The sequence below is a fragment of the Eschrichtius robustus genome, chromosome 3, assembly GCF_028021215.1.
Source record: "Eschrichtius robustus isolate mEscRob2 chromosome 3, mEscRob2.pri, whole genome shotgun sequence".
In the NCBI taxonomy this organism is placed as follows: domain Eukaryota; kingdom Metazoa; phylum Chordata; class Mammalia; order Artiodactyla; family Eschrichtiidae; genus Eschrichtius; species Eschrichtius robustus.
This window is the reverse complement of record NC_090826.1, coordinates 125,146,943-125,168,645: the sequence shown is the minus strand read 5'-3', so window position 1 is coordinate 125,168,645 and position 21,703 is coordinate 125,146,943. Positions and strand designations below refer to the sequence as shown.

General features: G+C 36.0%; 1 protein-coding gene across 2 annotated transcripts in view; it reads right to left on the bottom strand.

The window, feature by feature from the left end:
• Positions 1–21,703, bottom strand: part of POU2F1 (POU class 2 homeobox 1) — a 178,311-nt gene that overhangs the window by 44,442 nt on the left and 112,166 nt on the right. For both annotated transcript variants that reach the window (XM_068541191.1, XM_068541192.1), the window contains exons 3-6: positions 7,394–7,494; positions 5,073–5,126; positions 3,061–3,180; positions 702–890 (exon numbers count right to left, since the gene is read on the bottom strand). In XM_068541191.1, coding sequence (XP_068397292.1) covers positions 702–890; positions 3,061–3,180; positions 5,073–5,126; positions 7,394–7,494 — 464 coding nt within the window. The remainder of the gene's footprint in view (positions 1–701; positions 891–3,060; positions 3,181–5,072; positions 5,127–7,393; positions 7,495–21,703) is intronic.

Below are 21,703 nucleotides of genomic sequence, written 5' to 3'. Positions count from 1 at the left end.
CAACTATTCTGTACACTTTTAGTTAATTGGTTCTTTTTTAATGTTTAGTCAAACTCTAGCTACAATTTAAGTCTATTTCTGAGCCTTCTCTGGGGGGATAAAGATAATTATCGGCACTAGACTCATAATGACTCTTCATACATTTCACTGATATGTCTACTTATACTTTTTTCCTCTCCTTGAGATAAAGGATTTAATTTACCTTTTTTCCTCCTTGGTAGAACTGTCTATGCCTCTTAAATAAATTTTTATTATCTCTGGATACTTTGCCCTAAAATGCGAAAATTAAAGCCAAACAACACTCTAATGCAATTCTGCACAGAGCTAATCACTCTAGCAGAAAGACAATGTGCAGTTTCTCTCACACATGGGTGGCAGCATTCACTGCAGAGCACATGAAAGAACCCATGCCTGCTGTAATTAGCTAATTAAAATAAATACAGTAATCCCCTGCTTCAGAAATATGCCAGCCAATTATTCAAGAATTGTCACTTAATATAAACAGTCAGTTATTCAAATAATCAGTTATGTGTTTATAATATCAACTCAAATAAGCAAACAAATGTATTATTTCTAGTTCAGTGGTAAGAAGGCTACACCACTTACCTCACACTAACAATCAGAAAGTAAGCTTAATACCAAAGAAAACCTGCCATTTTATTCCTCCCTTCCTGCCTCAGCTATGAGAGTTACTCACTCACCTGTGCGATCTGGATGGGCTGAGACAGGGGGATCTGAGTCATGGGCGTGGCGGCGGAGGCTGAGATGGTGGCCCCAGCAGCACTGTGCTGTTGGCTGGCGGAATGCTGTTGCACTGCAGCAGCCAGCAGCTGTGCCTGTGCCTGTGCCTGCTGTAGTAATAACTGTTGCTGGGCTGGCGTCAAAGTCAGCTAAACAAAATCAGGACAAACAGTCGGAAAGGGTTGAAGGAGACTGGCCTCTAATGCAAGGCCACTGCTTTGAAGTAAGCAACTCACGTGGTATTAAACCTTAGCTACCCAACTTCACATGGCTAGCATGAGGCTAAAAATGTTCATCAGCCATCAAGCTACCAGTACCATCAGACCATTTAAATTAAAATGGTGGTCCTCACTCTGGACTTAATCATTCAAGCTTGTCCAAGGCCCTAGGGTTCAGGCAAAAAAGTAATTAACTAGTAAGCAAGAAAAAAAAGAATCAATGCTGACAGGATATGAAAAGAAATTTACACCCAACAGAACAGCAAGTGATTAGTCAGATGAATGAGGAACAAGGATGCTGGATCTGACCAGGAAAGAACTGATAAGGCCCAGCTGCTTCCCATTAGCATGAATCCCTGCCATATTCCATCATTTTCATTATGTCCTAAGATATGACTGAAGAATATGAGGTCCATTTGTTTCTTTTCCAAGTCCCTACAGCCTCCTCCCCAACAGCCTTTTCTGTTATTGAAAGCATTGGGTCTCTGCAACTTTACATCCTCTTTCCAACACATTATCTCTGTGAAACAGGTGGTGACAGCCGCTCTCTTTACATGCAAATGAGTCCTAATGCCCAAGTAAGTTTAATAGAAGCTCCAGCCACTCTGAACCTGGAATCCCAAGTGTCTCCAACTATTGTAAACACTAGTCACTCAAAACAAAACCTAAAGAAAACAGGAAATGTATTTGAAGATTTAAACTTGCTTTCATAATGCAACTTATTTCAAACACACTTAAAGTGATAAGTATGTTCTACCTTCTTTTTGGTGACATGTTCTGATCAAACCAAGAAGGAATATTCTGAAGCACATGTACAGTCACTTAATGGCACAATCCTCTTTCAAAAAGGGTCCGATACAGTTTGTGCATTAGAGATATAAGAATCAAAATCAAATCATTCAAAAACCCAATACGCTTCGAGATACATGTTTATAAATATTTTACATAATATGTAAACATATATTAATCTCTACTGATGGGATTTTGTAAACAAGTTTGCAACAGTTCTTAAAAGAGCCTTCCACCACTGCCAAAACAAACTTAACTGAAATGAAGGAAATAAAAAATTTTGTGGGTTGACACGATGTGAATTGAATAACAAATAACTTCCTTACCACTCCTCTCGACCCACCCCCCAAAAAGATAACTTAATAGACAAATTTTCAACATTGGAAAAATATTTTTAATGATGTCTCAGAGCGAAGACAGCTGAAAAGTTAAAAGCTTAATATATTTGCACAGGCCAATTTACTACCGATAAAAACAGATGACATTTATTGAATGCTACTATATGCCAAGCACTGTTCTATGAGTTTTATGTATGTTATTACTCTTAATCTTTAAAACAATATTGTTAGACAAGTATTATTAACATCTTCATTTAAGTGAAGGAAAACTGAGGCCCAGAGAGATGAAGTAATTAGCCAATACAGTAAACTACAGAGCCAGGATACGAGATCAGAGGTTTCATTTTAGAACGCTATACGGTAACTTAAAATGTTTTTCTTTTGTAGGTACTAATCCATTACTCTGCAGTGATGTTATAACTCCAAACTGACAACTACAATTTCATCACTGTAACTGTCTCAACCACGGGATCGTGACGCCACTGCATGATGAAGCAAAGGTTGAAATGTGAATTTTAAAAAGTCCTTAGTTTACCCAGAGCATATCTGCAATAGTAAGAAAAAATACCCTGAAAACTCGTGACAAAGATAGTTCCTTTCTCAGAGCTGCTCACGGTGCAGGAAGTTCCTTTAAAGACATAATAGTGCCAGGCACAGCCGTGTTACTGTCTGCTACAGCCAACAGTTCTAATCAGATATTGGCCAATGGCAGTGTTTGTTTTTTTTTTAAAGATTTTTTTGGATGTGGACCATTTTTTTAAAGTCTTTATTGAATTTGTTACAATATTGCTTCTGTTTTATGTTTTGGATTTTTGGCAGTGAGGCATGTGGGACCTTAGCTCCCTGACCAGGGATCAAATCCACACCCCCTGCACTGGAAGGCAAAGTCTCAACCACTGGACCGCCAGGGAAGTCCCCCAGTGGCAGTTCTGACACAGAGAAAGTTCGTTACAAATCTCTCATTGAAAACTTACCCCAGTTATCTGTCCTCCAGCCAGCATGAGCTGGGTCTGGGGAATGGCTGCCTGCACTGAAGGCTGCTGGGAAGGCTGGCTTGGCTGCTGTGAATCCCCCGATTCTTCACTAGATTTAGACTGAGGTTTGGGGGGGGGCGGGAATAAAAGATTTAAAATAGTTGATTTTAAAAAAATGTACTCACAATTCCATGTTTTAAGAATTATTTACAATACAGACTTATCTAATCATGAGTTTTCTGATTTCACTCTTTTCCTTTCTTCTAAACCTTTGTATTTTCCTAATTTTACGTATTAAGTTTTCAGACTTTTTGTTCCAGTATCAGCAAAGGTGCAATTATAATTTTTAAGAAGAAAAAATAATTTGGTCCTCCACAAGTCAACAGAATTTTTCACAAACCCAAATCCTCAACTCTGGAAATAAAGAGTAAGTGAAGAATACAATTTCAGCCTATGTTTACATTAGACAGACCCTCCATTCCAATATTTTGACATGTCTTTGGTGGTCAGTCTAAAACTTCCTTATATACCATCTTATAAATTGATTACTTGACCCACAGAACTTCTCGTCTAATATTTTGAAAAACTATAAATTTAGCATCCCCCATCAAGTAACACACTAACTTAGAGGGAAAATGCTGCAGTCAAGAGGGAAAGAGAACATACTCCTGGAAAGGGGCACTGAGAGAAAATTTTATGGTAATTAAAACTGGTTATGCAGAGAATGAAAATTCTGCAAAGATTTGCATATTTCCCACCACCTGTTTTGGGGACTGCAGCAAGGCTAATTAACATAAAGGCTCTGATTAATTCTGCCAGTCACTGAGAGATAATTACAGTGCAAGACTGTAAACATTCCGTACTGGAGATACAGCCTGTTTGCCAACATCTCTCTAAGGGATGAAAGTTTACCATGGCAACCAAGGCAATTTTCCGCCTCCTCTCTCTCAGAAAGGAAGGTCACATTATCTCCTTTTCTTTTCTCTTCTTGTCTCCATGTGTTACTAGGTCCATACTCTACTCGGTTTCATGGAATGCTCAACCCAAGGTCTTTAGTCATTAGCAACACTGAAATCAACCTTCCAGAATACTGTTTTTTCCTCTTGACTGTTAGTTACCTAAACACTATAATGAAAGGAAGTAGCAGGTTGATTGAAATATCATGGAGTCATGCATAATACTTGAACTTTGCACGTTTTACCATATGGTTCATAGAAACAAAGCACCCAGATTTAAGTGTTGTCTTCAAAATTTTGACTGTATGAAGCTCATTAATGTTTATAAATATGTTTAATTGCAATCCTCAAACTCACAACATTTTAGAGCAGAGAGGACCCCTGGCGATCTTCTAAACTTCCCCACTTAAATACATGCAGTTGCCCCTTGGTATCCACAGAGGATTAGTCCCAGGACCCCCCATGGACACCAAAATCTGTGGATGCTCAAGTCCCTCACAGTCAGCCAGCGCTCTGTACCAGCAGATGTGGAACCTTGGGATAGGGAGGGCCAACTGTATAAGAAAAAAATGCGCCCCAGGAGGTTAAGTGACTTGCCAAAGTTCAAACAGCTAGTTAGCGGCAGAATGAGAATTCAAACCTAGGACCTCTGTCTTTCATTCCAGTGCTCTTTCCTATACTATAGTGTTTTCCTAAGATATGAAAAATAATAAATAAAAAGAAATTTGGAAACAAAAGGACATTTAAGGTATTCTTTGGCTTTGTGTTTAGGCATGTGTTATGGCTGTACAACTGAGAAACATTTTTACCGAACTTACACATAAAACTTTGAAAGTAGACTTTTCTTGTTCACCTTTGGACATTCACAGTGGCATAATATAAAATGGCTTTTCATTAATGGCAACGATTATCATTATTTAAATCTTTATGAGATTCAGTAAGAAAAAAGGTAATAATTCTAAGTATTTTCATTATAAAATTATTGCATACTCATTACAGAAAAATATGGTAAAAATGAATAAAAAAATTGATCCATAATCCCATGTCCCAGCTTACCTGTACATTTAAAGACTGAGCAGCAGCCTGTAAACTTGTTCCAGCGAGCTGGACCTATTAAGTAAAGAAATCGGGGAAGTTCTAGTCTAATACTGTTGGCATCCATCATTAGAGGTTGTCATCAACAAGCCTCTACAAATGTATGTTTTACTGAGTTAGAACCAAGCGTTATTTATAGTGTATTCCTTCCCAAAGTATATAACCTGATCTAATTGTGATGAAACATCAGACAAATTCAAATTGAGCAACACTGTACAAGATAACTGGATTGTTATATAAACTAGGATAGAATAAATGGAAATCAACTCTAGAATGGCAGCAGTGGGAATTAGAAGTAGGAAACATGAAAAGTATTTCAAGGTGCTACATAGGATCGTGGCAACTGACTGGATATAGGTGAAGAAAAAAAAAGTCATGTATTATTCCAGGTTCAAATTTGGAAGACTCGGAAAATGGTAGTGTCATTAACGTGAAGATAAGAGTTCCATTTTGGATTTACCACATAGCATCAAGATTCCCTGAACTTAAATATAAGTGTTGGTATGGAGATCAGTATAGAGTTCAGAGATAACTAAAATTAACTGAGTGCTGTTTCCTTTATTTAAACTGAAAGTCCTGTGAGTTGAAATAAGAACCCTCCCCCCAAAAAAAACAAAAAAGAGAGAGAAAAGAGAAGAAAAGCAGCTAAAACAGAACAAAATCCAGAGATTTCTGGAGAACACATTTTAGACATAGTGTAACCAAGGGAGAACTATATGAAAAGATAGTATGTTTAAGACCAAAGGCTAAGAAGTCAGTCAAAGAGCCAGAGGAAAGAGTTTCAGGTACAAAGATTTAAAGGAGATAAAGTTTCTTTGTGATTTTATTTAAATCATGATGTTTCTGGGTAAAAGTTTGTTGAGGAACAAGATATTTACAAGTCTTAAAGTATCTCCTCATTATTTACTAATTATGAGGAAGAAAGTTACCTTTACAGTAGGCAAATCTGAGACTCTACCTTAATCAAATGGTCAAATTCAGTATCACAATAATGGGACAAGTTGACATATATATATATACACACAAAATCTATGTGTACAAACAGAAACACAAACACAGATTAAGCATATATGGTAATAAAGTAACAATTTTAGTGATGCCAGATGAAGAGCTTTTGGTTGAAAATTGTTCTACGGTTATAACTTTTCTGTAGATTTGAAAGTTTTCAAAATAGAAAGTTGAAAATAAAAAGTGAGAGCATCCCTTTACAACTCCATTTAGTTAGCTCCCAACAACCTTTAAAACTTGGCTCAAAAATCACCCTCTCTACGATAAATGTCTTAGACTATACAGGATGAGTTAATCATTTCTTCGTCTGTATTCCCATATATTTTACCATTCATTCATTCATTTGTTCAACAAATAATTATTGAATATCTATTATTTTATGTCCATATGTGCTTTTCATTGAACCTCCACCACTAATACCATCAGGCACTACCATCACTAAAGTCACTACCACCAACACTGCTGACCAACACAATTTGAACACTAAATTGGTTCTAGGGTTTATCTGAGGTAAAGATCACCAAGTTACGCAAAGTATTGCTCTAATAAGTCATAAATAAATTTATCATAAATAAATCTTGATTTATGTTAACATAAATCAAGGGGTTGAGACACTCTGATAATCTGTCTCCCAAATGTTTTCATTGTTTTATTTACTTTCCATTTTCAACCAGTTCTCACATCCCAAAACTCTTGGGGCGTCAATGTTTGTTTTTATATTCCCCTTCCCTATACCTTAAAGAGAAAATGTGGATGAATAGAATCCACAGCCTGTTTTAGACTTAGGAGTAATTCATGTAACATAAGGGTAATAAAGTTGAACCCCAAACCAGGGGGTTCACAGTCAAGCAAAGGCTCTGAGTAGCCCAAATCAAAATGGTTTGAAACTGTTGTAAAGAAGGGCTATGAGCTGTGAGCTCAGAGCCTTACACAGCAGGCCTCAGGCAATGGGGGCTGCATGGATGACTTTGTCATTTACTACCTTCAGTCAGCCACCACAGACCACACTCACAAAAACAGTAACCCAGTTGTTATAAATATATTCTGCTTGTAACAGGGAACTCTTTTGTTCACACAGCTGTGGGGTCAATAGCTATACAGTCAACTAAGCTATAGGATTCCATACTAACCATTCAGAATGACATGATTAGATGCTGATAGCACCAGGTTTTAATCAACTTAAACAGTCTCACATTCTGAAATCAATTCCCCAGGCCCTAGCATTCCATGCCTCCATTTTTTACTCTCACATATGGTTGAGCAGAACATTCTACCTGATGGAGATGTCCAAGGAAAGCCTGGGCCTGGGCTGTTGAGATTGCTCCTCCAACAGGCACAGGCTGCTTCTGAAAGTCCAGACCATTGGTTTGTGTGCCTAGAAAGCAAGCAAAATAATATAACTATTAAAAACACAAAAACTGAAATAAGCACCAGACTTTTCTTAAACAGGTGCATTTATCAAGCACCTATTTTGTATAAGCATTTTTCTAAGTACCTCCAAGGAGGAGAAGAGATTCAAAAGAACAAGGAAATAGAGTAAAATGATTTTTCTTCAAAAGGTAGTACTGTAGGACAAGTACATGAACACAGATAAAGCTTAAGAAACAGAAACAAAACTATAAATAATGAATTACAATCATAAGATTGTGTTAATTCAGAAGGGAAAGCAGTGATTGGAGCAAGTGGGGTCAGAACTAGCATGAAACCTAAGGTGGCCTGAAGAAGAGATTATCATCATTATACTGTCGTGAAGACTGGTAGAGACAGAGTTCTAAGGGGGTACCAAGGCTCTCTTCTAGTCTCTCCCTTCTCAGTACTTGGCTTGGACAGAAGAAATTCACAGGTGACTTTGCCAAGACCAAGATGAATTTACACTTAACTTAAAATGCCTTAATAAATGACAATCTGACAGTAAAAGATAAACAAAATGGTTTTACTAATTTCTTCAATCCCAAAGTATAGATTGCGGCATACATCTAATTAGCAAGAGCTGTGCTATCGTTATAATTTTCTAAATGTTATGCCAGTGCCTTTAACCACGTATGCTGCAATCTAATGTTAGAATAGGACTAATCTATGGAAAGACATACCACCCTAATACCCAGAAATATTTTCTAAGTGATATAATACATTGTTTTTAAATGACTCTATCCAGCTCTTCCTTAGAAATAACCAGAATACTTTGTACTGAATAAAATATAACAGACTATGGGAACCTGCAAGAATCACTGAGTCATGTGAATATGGTACTGCGCTTCCATTTCCTGCCACTGGAACACCTCGTCTTCTCATCCTCACCCTTGTGTGTGTGCACATAGAGCAGACCAGTTAAACCAGTGCAAGTTAGAAACCTCAGGCAGTATTTCTAAAAGGGTGCTAACTTCTGCCATTATATATCCTAGCTAACTGCTAGCAAATGTATCACTTTAATAGAATAATTAGGTAGATCACATGACTCACAAGAGCTATTTAAGGTTTCTTTGAGATAATTACTAAAAAAGTGTACATATATTTCACCTCCTTGAAAAATCCCATAGTGATTGTTCTCTTATGGTTTTTCCTAAAATTTCTCATAGATAGGAAATATAGAACTACTTAGACATATACAGCTAATGAAATTAAAAGAGTACATGCTTGTTCAAGTAGTGAGAAACTAGTATGAAATAAAATTTAAGGTAACTAGGGTCACTTCCATAAGCCACATAGAGAAGTTTCACTATTTTAAAGTTGCACATTTTGTCATTAGCTGCTGTCTCTATCTTGATTCAGGAAATCATTACTTAAACATCAAGATTTTAAGATTGTGCACCATCAGAGAAACATGCTCAAGATATATTAAATAAATCAACAACGCTAAAAGAAGATAAGATTTTGAAAAACAGAGACAAGCACTTAGAGATTAACATATCACCAAATGAAGATGCCTTCCAGAACCAAATATTTCACTCTCATGGAGACCATAAAAATTCCACACACTGGTTCCATTTTCAAGTTCTCATAAAAATGATAACAAGCTTCTTGTAAATCACAAAGAACTATATAATGCAAGACTGACTGATTTCTGGTATCCCTGCTACAAAGCCTACTCCAGTATCCTACAGGTAATGTGCCCTGGCTCAGCCTCTTGCGGGTGGGGAGGGGTGGCATAAAGGTATGGTATCCAAAGCATGGTTTGGTGAAAAAAATACTTAGACAACAACTCAGATAAGCAGAGGTCTAAGGCAGGTATTTTTTTTTAAATGAAGGTGCTGAGGTTCCATTGGGAGGTGAGAGGTAGAAGAAAGTAGACATTATATAGAAATCATTCTTGTAGAACATAACGACATAATCTGGACTAAAGAAGGAGAGGGGAACAGCTACACACACACATGCACCCTAATCAGACTTGAATATGAAGACAGTATGGAGAGACAGGGATGCTGGGAGCCAAAACCAAATGCGTGCCTGAGAAAACAGCAACATCCAAAGGAGCAACCAGGGAAATTAAAAGGTTGGGGGAGAGGGTGAATTACATAAGAAGTTTAACATAAGATATAGTATAGAGTTTGAGAAACCCTAATAAAACATCTAAGAAAGCTGATCCAGAGGAATTTAGAAATGACAGAGGCCAGAGCTGAAGAGTTTATAAGGTTGTCACTAGAACAGTATTACTGAGGTAAACTTCAGAGATCTTGTATACAACACCTCCTTGGTGAAGAAACAGAGATTAAGGGATATTAAATCAATTGCTCAAGATGTCATAGCTGGTTAGTGGAAGAGCTAAGACAAGGAATGGGTCCCTGATTCTACCTAAATTCACTCACAGAGAAGTGGTAGTTGATATTAGGAGAGTAAAAATGGCTATTAATTAAGAATGGATATATGTATAGATCTTAACTAACGATGGGGTTACATTCTGATAAACCCTTTCTAAATTGAAAATATCGTGAGTCAAAAATGCATTTAACACACCTAATCTACAGAACATCATAGCTTAGCCTGACCCACCTTAAATGTGCTCAGAACACTTAATGTTGACTATCTCATGTAACTTACTGAATAATGTACTGAAAGTGAAAACCAATGGCTGCATAGGTGCAGAATGGTTCTAAGTATATTATTGGTTGTTTCCCCTCCTGATCATGTGGCTGACTGGGAGCTGTGGCTGCTGCTGCCGCCCAGCATCTAGCCCAGGAAAAGATCAAAATTCAAGATTCGAAGTATGGTTTCTACTGAGTGCATATGGTTTTTGCACCATCATAAAGTTGAAAAATCCTAAGTTCGAATCATGGTAGGCTGGAGACCACCTATAGAGAAAAGAAGGTTGAAGATAAGAGGGCACCTACATTAGGAGATGTAAAGACAAAGAGTCAGAGGAAGCAGTTAGAAAAGTAGGAAACAACCCCCTCAAGACAGTGTGCCTCAGGAGCCAGAGAAGAGAGAGCTGCAAGGACAGGGTAGTTTAGTACTATGATCAAATGGTACAGAAAAGATAAGGATTAAGTACTGAGAAAGAAGAAAGAAATTAATCTAAAGAGAACAGAAGAAAGGCATCAATAAAGGTAAGACTAAAAATTAATGAAATACGGGGAAAAACACATAACAGAAACATCACCTCGGTTCTTTCAAAAGAATCATATAACTTACAAACATCTGCTAAGTTAAAATAAAATAAAAGAGAAGGAGCAAATAATTTAAGGATAACAGAAAGGGCACAATCAAAAAATGTCACAGAAACCAAAAAGAAGATATTGTGAACCAATAAAATTAAAACTTAGAAACAGATAACTCTCTAGAAACCATAACTTATCAAGATTGACTCAAGAAGGAAAAAAAAAAAAAAAAGCCAAAGAGTCCCACAGCATTTGAAGAAACTGAATTAGTAGATAAAAATCGCCCCAAAAAGAAAATGAAAAGCCTAGACAATTTTACTCTGCTTGCTTCCAAAAATTCAAGGAAAAATTAATTCCAATCCTATACACCTTTTCCAGAATGGAGTTAAAAAAAGGAAACACTTCCTAACATTTTATGAGGCCAGCATAACCTTGATACCAAAACCTGACAAAGACAAGTATGAAAAAGAAAAAAGAAAAAGCAAAAAACAAGCCAGCTTTACTCATTAAATATATGGAAATATCCTAAATAATAATAACGAAAATAATCTAGTAAGATAAAATATTGTGACTAAGATGCATTTATTCCAAGAATGCAAGATTGGTTTGGGGCTAAAAGAAACTCACATAATATGATTACCTACATTCATTGAAGGGGGAAAATCATACAATCATCTCAAAGGATGTAGAAAAATGCTTAGATAAAATTCAATATCCACTTATGATAAAAATTCTAGGTGTAGGAATAGAAAGAAGCTTCTCTAACTTGACAAAGAGTAACATTAAATGCACTCCCTTTAAGATTAAGAACAAGATAAGGGTGTTAGCTATTGGAAGGCTTAGCCAGCAAAATAAGGCAAGAAAACAGGTAAGTTGGGAAAAAGAAATAGAACTTTCTTCTTAGATAATTTGATTATGAATATAGAATATCCTAAGGAATATAACAATTATCAGAATAAGACAGTTTAATAAGGTTGCCACACACAAAATCTATTTAAAAATTGCCTTTGTTATACACCAAATGAAAAAAAATGTAAACAATTTATCTATAGCACTTCGAAAATATAAAGTCCTGGGAATAAATCTCTCAAACTACAGCAAGTCCTATAAGCAGAAAATTATAAAACTTTATTTTAAAATAATAAAGAAGAGACAAATAAAGGCTCACTTATTGAAAGACAAAATTGTAAAGAAATCAGTTCTTCCCAGATTCATCTACGGATTCAAAGCAATTTCATATCAAAATCTCAACAAGTTATTTTCTTTCTTCTTTTCTTTCATTCTCTTTCTCAGGGCGGCGTGTGTATAACTGACAGGCTGAATCTAAAATTTAAATAGAAAGGCAAAGAGCCAACATGTTCTTTAAAACAAAAAGTAGAGGGACTTGCACTATCAAGATATCAAGACTCATCACAAGGCTATAATAATTAGGACAGTGTGATATTAGTGCAGGGATAAACAAACAGACCAGAAAAGAGAGTCTGGAAACAAAGCCACACATATCTTTGGACACTTGAAACGTGACAGAGGTGGTACTGCAACTCAGTGAGGAAAGGATGCAGTTTTCAATAAATGGATAACTAGGCATCAATTTGGGGGAAAAAATGAAATTATTGTAGATCAATTCACACCCTACCAAAAAAAATAAATAAATAAAAAATAAAAGAAAAAGAACATTTCAGGAGGATTAAAGACCTAAGTGTGAAGTGCAAAACTATTACATTTTTAGAAGACAATGTAAGAGAATATCATTATAACCTTGTTAAAGGGAAGGATTTCTTTATCATGACCCCAAACTTGAAAAGACATAAACTTAACTACTTTAAAAATTACAAGCGGGGGACTTCCCTGGCGGTCCAGTGGTTAGCACTCTGCGCTTCCAATGCAGGGGGCATGGGTTCGATCCCTGGTCGGGGAACTAGGATCCCACATGCTGCACGGGGCAGCAAAAAAAAAAAAATTACAAGCTTTGTTCATTAAAGGACTATGTAAAATTAATGAAAAAGAGAAAATATTTGCAATACATACAAACAACAAAGGAGTAGTATCCAGAACACACAAAGAACTCCTATGAATCAATTTAAAAAAAACCGAATAGAAAAATAAAACAGGAAAAATAAATGAATAAGAATTTCATGAAAGAAGAAACATAAATGGCCCACAATCGCAAGAAAGGATAATCAAATCCTTGGAAACTAGGGAAATACAATAGAATCCCAATGAGATAGCATTTTACACCCACTAGATTGGCTAAAACTACAAAGTTGGTTAATAGCAAGTTTTGGCAAGACTGTGAAATTCTCATCTGTTGTTGGTACCAGTATAAATCAGTACTAACGCTTTGGAAAATTGATTGTGGCTGGCAGTACTGAGTAACACTGGAAAAAGTTCGGCAATTACACTATTAAGTAAATACTCTAGAGACTTTTTTACACATATGCATCAAGAGATAAGTACAAAATTATTTACAGCAGTAATGTTTATAATAGCAAAAGCCTAAAAACAATGAAAATGTCCATCAGTAATAGAATGGATAGAAAAATTGTGATACATTCATATAATGGGATTATATATCCAATGAAAATGAATTACAGATATATGTACCAACTTGGATGAATCCCCAAAACATAATGTTGAACAAAAGAAACCAGTCATGGAATATATATAGTATGATTCAACTTACAAAATGGAAACAGGTAAATCTAAGTAATATATTATTTGAGGATAATAAATACATAGATGAAAAAAATGGAAAGAAAAGCAATGTGATCATTAACACTAAATTCAGGATGATGGTTACCTCTGTGGTAGAAGCATATGATCAGAGTGGACCTACAGTGGCCTTCTGGGACATGGTAACTGTTTTGTGGCCAGACTGGTAGACACATGAGTGCTTAAACCATACATACATGTTTACATACAGGTTTTTACAATTACTGCTTTTATATTAAAACAATAAAAGAAAAACATCAACAATGACCAAAGAGTTGCAAAAAGTTTTGGGGACACATCCAGAGAGCAAGAAGCAAAGAAAAAAGCAGGTGGTAATGAAGTCAAGGTGGTAAGTGGGGCTCATTTATTCCAGTAAGTCTGGCAGTGGTGGGAGCAAGAGAGGATGGTAGTTCAAAGGGGTAGACAGGGTGGAAGGAAAGGTTTATAGGCTGATGAAACCTGAGTCTACTGAAAAATTGAGAGGAAAGATTCTATAGGAAGAGATACACTGAAGATGTTAAGAACAAAAAGGGGCAGGAACCTGAAGGATATGAGAAGAGACAGAATTAAGAGTGAAATGTAGAGGATTATAATAATGGAGAAGAAGGATATTTCTTTCTTTCTTTTTTTTTTTCGGCCGCACCATGTGGCTTGTGGGATCTTAGTTCCTCAACCAGGGATTGAACCTGGGCCCCCGGCAGTGGAAGCGTGGGGTCCTAACCACTGTAAAGCCAGGGAATTCCTGATATTTCTTTCTTAGATGCAAAAGAAAAGGAGGAGGTGGTGAAAACAGAAAAAATGTAAAGTGATGAGGAGGAAGGTGGTGGGGCTAAATCAGATAGCTACAACTTTCTAAGTAATCAAAAGGTAGTCATTTTCAGAAAACAAAACAGCAAGACAGAAATAAGATAGGAAAGTTCTGGCCAAGAGAAAAGATTTGGAAATATGTAATGAGGAATGTGACAGAGAATCAATAGAAGTGAATCCAAGGACACCAGTTACAGTGAAGGCCCAGCTGAGAGATAGGTGAAATTTACATGGAGTTTAAGAATTGGCAAATCCTCATCTCCCAGGAAGTTCTGTTTCTTTCTTCACAGTCAGCAGCCAAGGATGAAATATGCAAAGGTTTCCTCTCTTGACAAATAGTTCATACTTCCCAGATTTGCAGAGGTTTCAGGTTTTTCAACTCCTTTCAGTCCCCAGATCATATGCTACCTTTCTTTATGTTTCCCACCTCTCAAACACAAAAGCAATAATCTATAACATCTATTTACTACTGCAACACATTTGATACTTCTTCAACATTTTGTAGGAAGGAGGAAAGAGATAAAACTGAGCTATAATACACACAAACATACCATGCTAAGGGAAAGAAACCAGACTCAAAGGGTACATCTGTATGATTTCATTTATACAACATTTTAGAAAAGGCAAAACTGAAAGGGACCATCAAAAGGAATGAATAAACCTCCCTGATTTACAAATGAGAAAAATAGAAAATATACAGAATCACTTCCACTGAAATAACTGAGCTGGACAGTAATTGAGCCCAGACTGAAATATAGACCTCCTTGCCTCTCTTCCCATTGCTCTTTCTACTATACCATTGTATGACCAAGGAGTCCAACTCAACACTGACTGGTGAAGAATATTAACTAAGTGACTAACCAGTAATTGCACCAAGGTCAGGCTCATAAAGAGATAGGAGATGATGAGGTGTAAGAATTTTGAACCTTTGGTTTCTACCTCATAGCTTGTTACTCCAGCTATTTAACTCTACAATAAAAAATTTTTTAAATGTACCAAATCAAACTTTACAGTTCATGAGAAATAATACCATATTGAATAAAGACAACTATTGGCAAAATATGTCTCCAAAACACATCAAACACATCAAATGTTAACAGATACATGAATCTGTATTTTTCAAATTCGCTATCATGAGTATTACAATTAGTGGTAACAAATTTTGTTCAATTTCACTTTTCCTAAAATAAGCTTCCTTTCAATTTATCCTTCAATGTTGTCCCCAAAGCAATCAGTCTCTAATGTGATCTGTCTCTTAAAAAAGACTGACTTCTTAAAACTGTCACTGTTTGCAGATGACATGATACTATCATAGAGAATCCTAAAAATGCCACCAGAAAACTACTAGAGCTAATCAATGAATTCGGTAAAGTTGCAGGATACAAAATTAATGCACAGAAATCTCTTGCATTCTTATACACTAATGATGAAAAATCTGAAAGAGAAATTATGGAAACACTCCCATTTACCATTGCAATAAAAAGAATAAAATACCTAGGAATAAAGCTACCTAGGTAGACAAAAGACCTGTCTGCAGAAAACTATAAGACACTGATGAAAGAAATTAAAGATGATACCAACAGATGGAGAGGTATACCATGCTCTTGGATTGGAAGAATCAATATTGTGAAAATGACTATACTACCCAAAGCAATCTACAGATTCAATGCAATCCCTATCAAATTACCAATGGCATTTTTTACGGAACTAGATCATGTTAAAATTTGTAAGGAGACACAAAAGACCCCGAATAGCCAAAGCAGTCTTGAGGGAAAAAAACAGAGCTGGAGGAATCAGACTCCCTGACTTCAGACTATACTACAAAGCTACAGTAATCAAGACAATATGGTACTGGCACAAAAACAGAAATATAGATCAATGGAACAGGATAGAAAGCCCAGAGATAAACCCACGCACCTATGGTCAACTAATCTATGACAAAGGAGGCGAAGATACACAATGGAGAAAAGACAGTCTCTTCAATAAGTGGTGCTGGGAAAACTGGACAGCGACATGTAAAAGAATGAAATTAGAACACTCCCTAACACCGTACACAAAAATAAACTCAAAATGGATTCGAGGGCTTCCCTGGTGGCGCAGTGGTTGAGAATCTGCCTGCCAATGCAGGGGACACGGGTTCAAGCCCTGGTCTGGGAAGATCCCACATGCCGCGGAGCAACTAGGCCCGTGAGCCACAACTACTGAGCCTGCACGACTGGAGCCTGTGTTCCGCAACAAGAGAGGCCGCGATAGTGAGAGGCCTGCGCACCATGATGAAGAGTGGCCCCCACTTGCCACAACTAGAGAAAGCCCTCGCACAGAAACGAAGACCCAACACAGCCAAAAAGTAAATAAATAAATAAATAAATTTAAAAAGAAAAAAAAGAAATTACTAGGGCCTTATTGGCTATAAAAAAAAAAAAAATGGATTCGAGACCTAAATGTAAGACCGGACACTATAAAACTCTTACAGGAAAACATAGGAAGAACACTCTTTGACATAAATCACAGCAAGATCTTTTTTGATCCACCTCCTAGAGTAATGGAAATAAAAACAAAAATAAACAAATGGGACCTAATGAAACTTCAAAGCTTTTGCACAGCAAAGGAAACCATAAACAAGACGAAAAGACAACCCTCAGAATGGGAGAAAATATTTGCAAATGAATCAACGGACAAAGGATTAATCTCCAAAATATATAAACAGCTCATTCAGCTCAATATTAAAGAAACAAACACCCCAATCCAAAAATGGGCAGAAGACCTAAATAGACATTTCTCCAAAGAAGACATACAGATGGCCACGAAGCACATGAAAAGCTGCTCAACATCACTGATTATTAGAGAAATGCAAATCAAAACTACAATGAGGTATCACCTCACTCCTGTTAGAATGGGCATCATCAGAAAATCTACAAACAACAAATGCTGGAGAGGGTGTGGAGAAAAGGGAACCCTCTTGCACTGTTGGTGGAAATGTAAACTGATACAGCCACTATGGAGAACAGTATGGAGGTTCCTTAAAAAACTAAAAATAGAATTACCATATGATCCAGCAATCCCACTACTGGGCATATACCCAGAGAAAACCATAATTCAAAAAGACATATGCACCCCAATGTTCACTGCAGCACTATTTACAATAGCCAGGTCATGGAAGCAACCTAAATGCCCATTGACAGACGAATGGATAAAGAATATGTGGTACATATATACAACGGAGTATTACGCAGCCATAAAAAGGAATGAAATTGAGTCATTTGTTGAGACGTGGATGGATCTAGAGACTGTCATACAGAGTGAAGTAAGTTAGAAAGAGAAAAACAAATATCGTATATTAACGCATGTATGTGGAACCTAGAAAAATGGTATAGATGAACCGGTTTGCAGGGCAGAAGTTGAGACACAGATGTAGAGAACAAACATATGGACACCAAGGGGGGAAAACCGTGGTGGGGTGGGGTGGGGATGGTGGCGTGCTGAACTGGGCGAATGGGACTGATATGTATACACTGATGTGTATAAAATTGATGACTAATAAGAACCTGCAGTATAAAAAAACAAACAAACAAAGAAACAAAAAAACAACTAATACTAAACTTTCTTTGGGTTATTTGTATGGAAATATGTTAATATAAATGTTTCAGACATTACATGAAATTTCTAAAAATCTTATATGTTCTGGTATAATGTTATAAGTCATAATTCTAGTTATTAGTTTAAGATGTGTATCTCAGAAATAACTAAATTTCCTTGTCAATTGCATTATTATGAACTTTCATCAGATCTTTAACCGTGGTCATTTTTAAGTCTTTTGTCATTTACAGACAGTTCTGGGTGTGCTCTGATGCTTTTGCAAAAATGTTCCTATAAAAGGGGTTCATCTTCAAGGAATTCATGGAAAAGACTCTGACAAGTACAGGTTTCTGGTAACTGACTATACTGCTGAACTGAATGAATAAGCATTTTCAGAACTCTAATGGAAAACTGATGAATTCATAAAAGTGCTAACAAAACATCAAGATGAAAAAAAAAAATAATTACATGGGACTGAGTGAACTGATGAGGATGATTATAATTTTTGTGACTTTCTGTTTGAATAATAATAAAAAAAAAATCCCACAAGGACTCAGAGGCAAAAAATATACAAATCAACTTTCACTGCAAAGTAAAGGAGCTGTTACAGTGGAGGATTACTGGACTGAATGTCAATATTATGACATAGTATGAGTGTGTTTTGTATTTGGTAATTGCAATCATTGTTGCTTTTGTTGTGGTCATCCATTTACAATGCTTGGTGTCAGTTTATTTATCACTTGCAAAAATAAAATACAGTGTGTGTGTGTGAGTTGTGAAAAAAAAATGGATGAATGGGTAAAGAAGATGTGGTGTGTGTGTATGTATACACACACACACACACACACACACACACAAAAAATGGAATATGACTCAGCCATTAAAAAGAGGAAATCTTGCCATTTGTGACATGGATGGACCTTGAAGGTACTATGCTAAGTGAAATAAGTCAGACAGAGAAAGACAAATACTGTATGATTTCATTTGTATGTGGAATGTAAAAACCAAACAAACAAAATAAATAAATGAACAAATAAAAATAAACACTTTAAAAAAAAAAAAAAAAGACTGACTTCTGCTTTTCAAAATTCTATCCAGGAGTGCCTTTATTTTTTTGGTAGAGGGAGGACAGTCTTCTCATTATCTTAATCCTGTTGTCATTTCTCCACCAATGAGAATGGATATCTATGCCTTATGAACATTTATTTTAAAATGTATAAATGAGGGATGAAATACAACATACTAGGGAAGGAAGGACAAAGACAGGAAGAGAGGAGGCGTCAGAGAGAAAACTAAGGTTATACCCTCACAACAGGATCAAAATGCAGACTCCCTCCACCATCCTCTTTATCTCTGAAAGTCTAAGTTATCATTCAACATCCAGCCCAGAATCTACTTTTTTTTTTTTAAGTACATTTCCTTTATCAGAATCTACTTTCTTTAAGAGGACTTTAAGGGTCAACCTAACTATAATCCTTCCCATATTGTAACTCCTATACAACCTAGTTTTTTTTTTTTTTAAACTGTTTACAGCTTTAATTTGCTCAGTAAACCAGGCCTGGTTTACTAAGGGCTGGTTATCTAAAGATAATATTAAACTATCACAAACTATAAAATTGAGTCCTTTTTTTTAAATTGAAGTATAGTTGATTTACAATATTGTGTTAGTTTCAGGTATACAGCATAATGATTTGGCGTTTTGCAGATTATATTCCATTATAGGTTATTACAAGGTATTAGATATGATTCCTTCCTTGTGCTATATAGTAAATCCTTTTTGCGTATCTATTTTATGTATAGTAGTTTGTATAAATGAATCCCATATACATTGAGTCCTTAATGCTTAAAGCAATTAAAAAATATATGTACCTTTCTTTTCTTTATTTTTAAAATTAATTTTTATTGGAGTATAGTTGATTTACAATGTTGTGTTAGTTTCTGTTGTACAGCAAAGTGAATCAGTTATACACATACATATATCCACTCTTTTTTAGATCCTATTCCCATATAGGTCATTACAGAGTACAACCTAGTTTTTAAGTAAGGACATTTAATCCTTATTTAAGAGATAACATTTAATATTTTCTAAACAGATCAACCCTTTGAGGCCTCAAAATTAAAACTTACAGTAATATTACACTTTAATTATCTCTTCAGTATCTAGTTATATCTGAAGGAAACCATGATACTTTAAAAAGGAAATAAAAATCTCTTTTTTCTAATGTCAGTGACCTCAGATTTTTTTTTGCTAAATGCATGGGTTTGAGAGGTAGAACACATAAGAATAAAGTACTGTCACTGCCCTCAAGCAAAGTAAGGCAGAATATGGTATTTGCTCTAAGAAAGGTACAACGTGCTTTGAGAGTTCTATTGTGGCTAAGAGGGAGAGAGGAGGTTTTAAAGGGGGTCTGGCGTTACAGAGTGAGGCCTGAACCACCAAACTGAGGAAAGTAAAAATCGAAGGGTTCAGATGTAAACATACCTTATTACTACCCACTACTCATCTCAGTATTACAAGACATTCTGACCATAATACAGAAGGAGATGCAAAAAGACACTGTTGGGCGGGGTGGGGGAAAAGGAAGGATTCGGTTTCTAACATTATTTCCTGAGGAAAAATGAATGCAGAGTTGCTACTTTAAAGTTATATTATTCAACTCATTAGTAGGCTCTAATAGGAAAAAAAAAAAAAAAAGGAAAATAACAAGTGTAACAAGAACGTGGAGAAACTGGAATCCTTGTACATTGATTGTGGAAACGTAAAATGGTTCAGCTGCTGTGGAAGAGTCTGGTGGGTCTTCAAAAAGATAAACATAGAATTACTATATGATCCATCAATTCCACTGTAGGTATATACCCAAAAGAATTGAAAACAGGTACTCAAACAAATCCTTGAACATGAATGTTCACAGTGGCACTATTCACAATAACCAAAAAGTGGAAACAACCCAAATGTCCATCAATAGATGACTGGATAAACAAATCATGGTATATCCATACAATGGAATATTATTCAGCCACAAAATGGAATGAAGTACTGATACACGCTACAACATGGATGAACCTCGAAAACACTTTGCTAAGTGACGGAAGCCAGGCACAGAAAGTCACATACTGTATGACTCCATTTATATGAAATCTCCAGAAGAGGTAAATCCACAGAGACAGAACACAGATTGATGGCTGCCAGGGGCTGGGGGGAGGGGAAAATGGAGAGCAACTGCTTAATGGTTTCCTTTTGGGGTAATGAAAACATTTTAGAACTAGATACAAGTGGTGGTTGCAACATTGTGAATGTTGTGAATGTCACAGAATTGTTCACTTTTAATGGTTAATTTTATGTTATATGCATTTCATCTCAATTAAACAAACCAAAAATGAATCTGCAGCAGTAGGACAAATCTGACTGTACAAATCCTACTGCTGTATCAGTTCCCTTGCCTATAGCAGCCAGTCTCATCTAACTAATTGGTCACTTACACTCCGCTACAGGCCAAGTAACAAGAGAGTTACCACCTCTAATGGAATTGTTTATGAAAATAAGAATAACAATTTCTTGAATGAGAGATTCTGGAACATGGGGTTTATGAAAGCTATTTTTCATCACTAAGCAGCTGTATTTTGTATAATATCTACTATATTTTAATCTGTAATGAAAATCATATTATATACTACTACTTCAATTAAACCTATACAATAAAGAAAAAAGTATATTTTTCAGATTTTTATTTGTCAGTAAATTTAAGGCAGTCAAAGTGAAACTTAACAACAGTTAAATTACAGATGTCCTATAGGAAATAAGGACAATATATGTTCCTGTCACTACATTACCATGATAAGTAGCACAAATTCCAAATGAAGTTCACAAAAAGTCGGGCAACCATTGGGCATAACTAA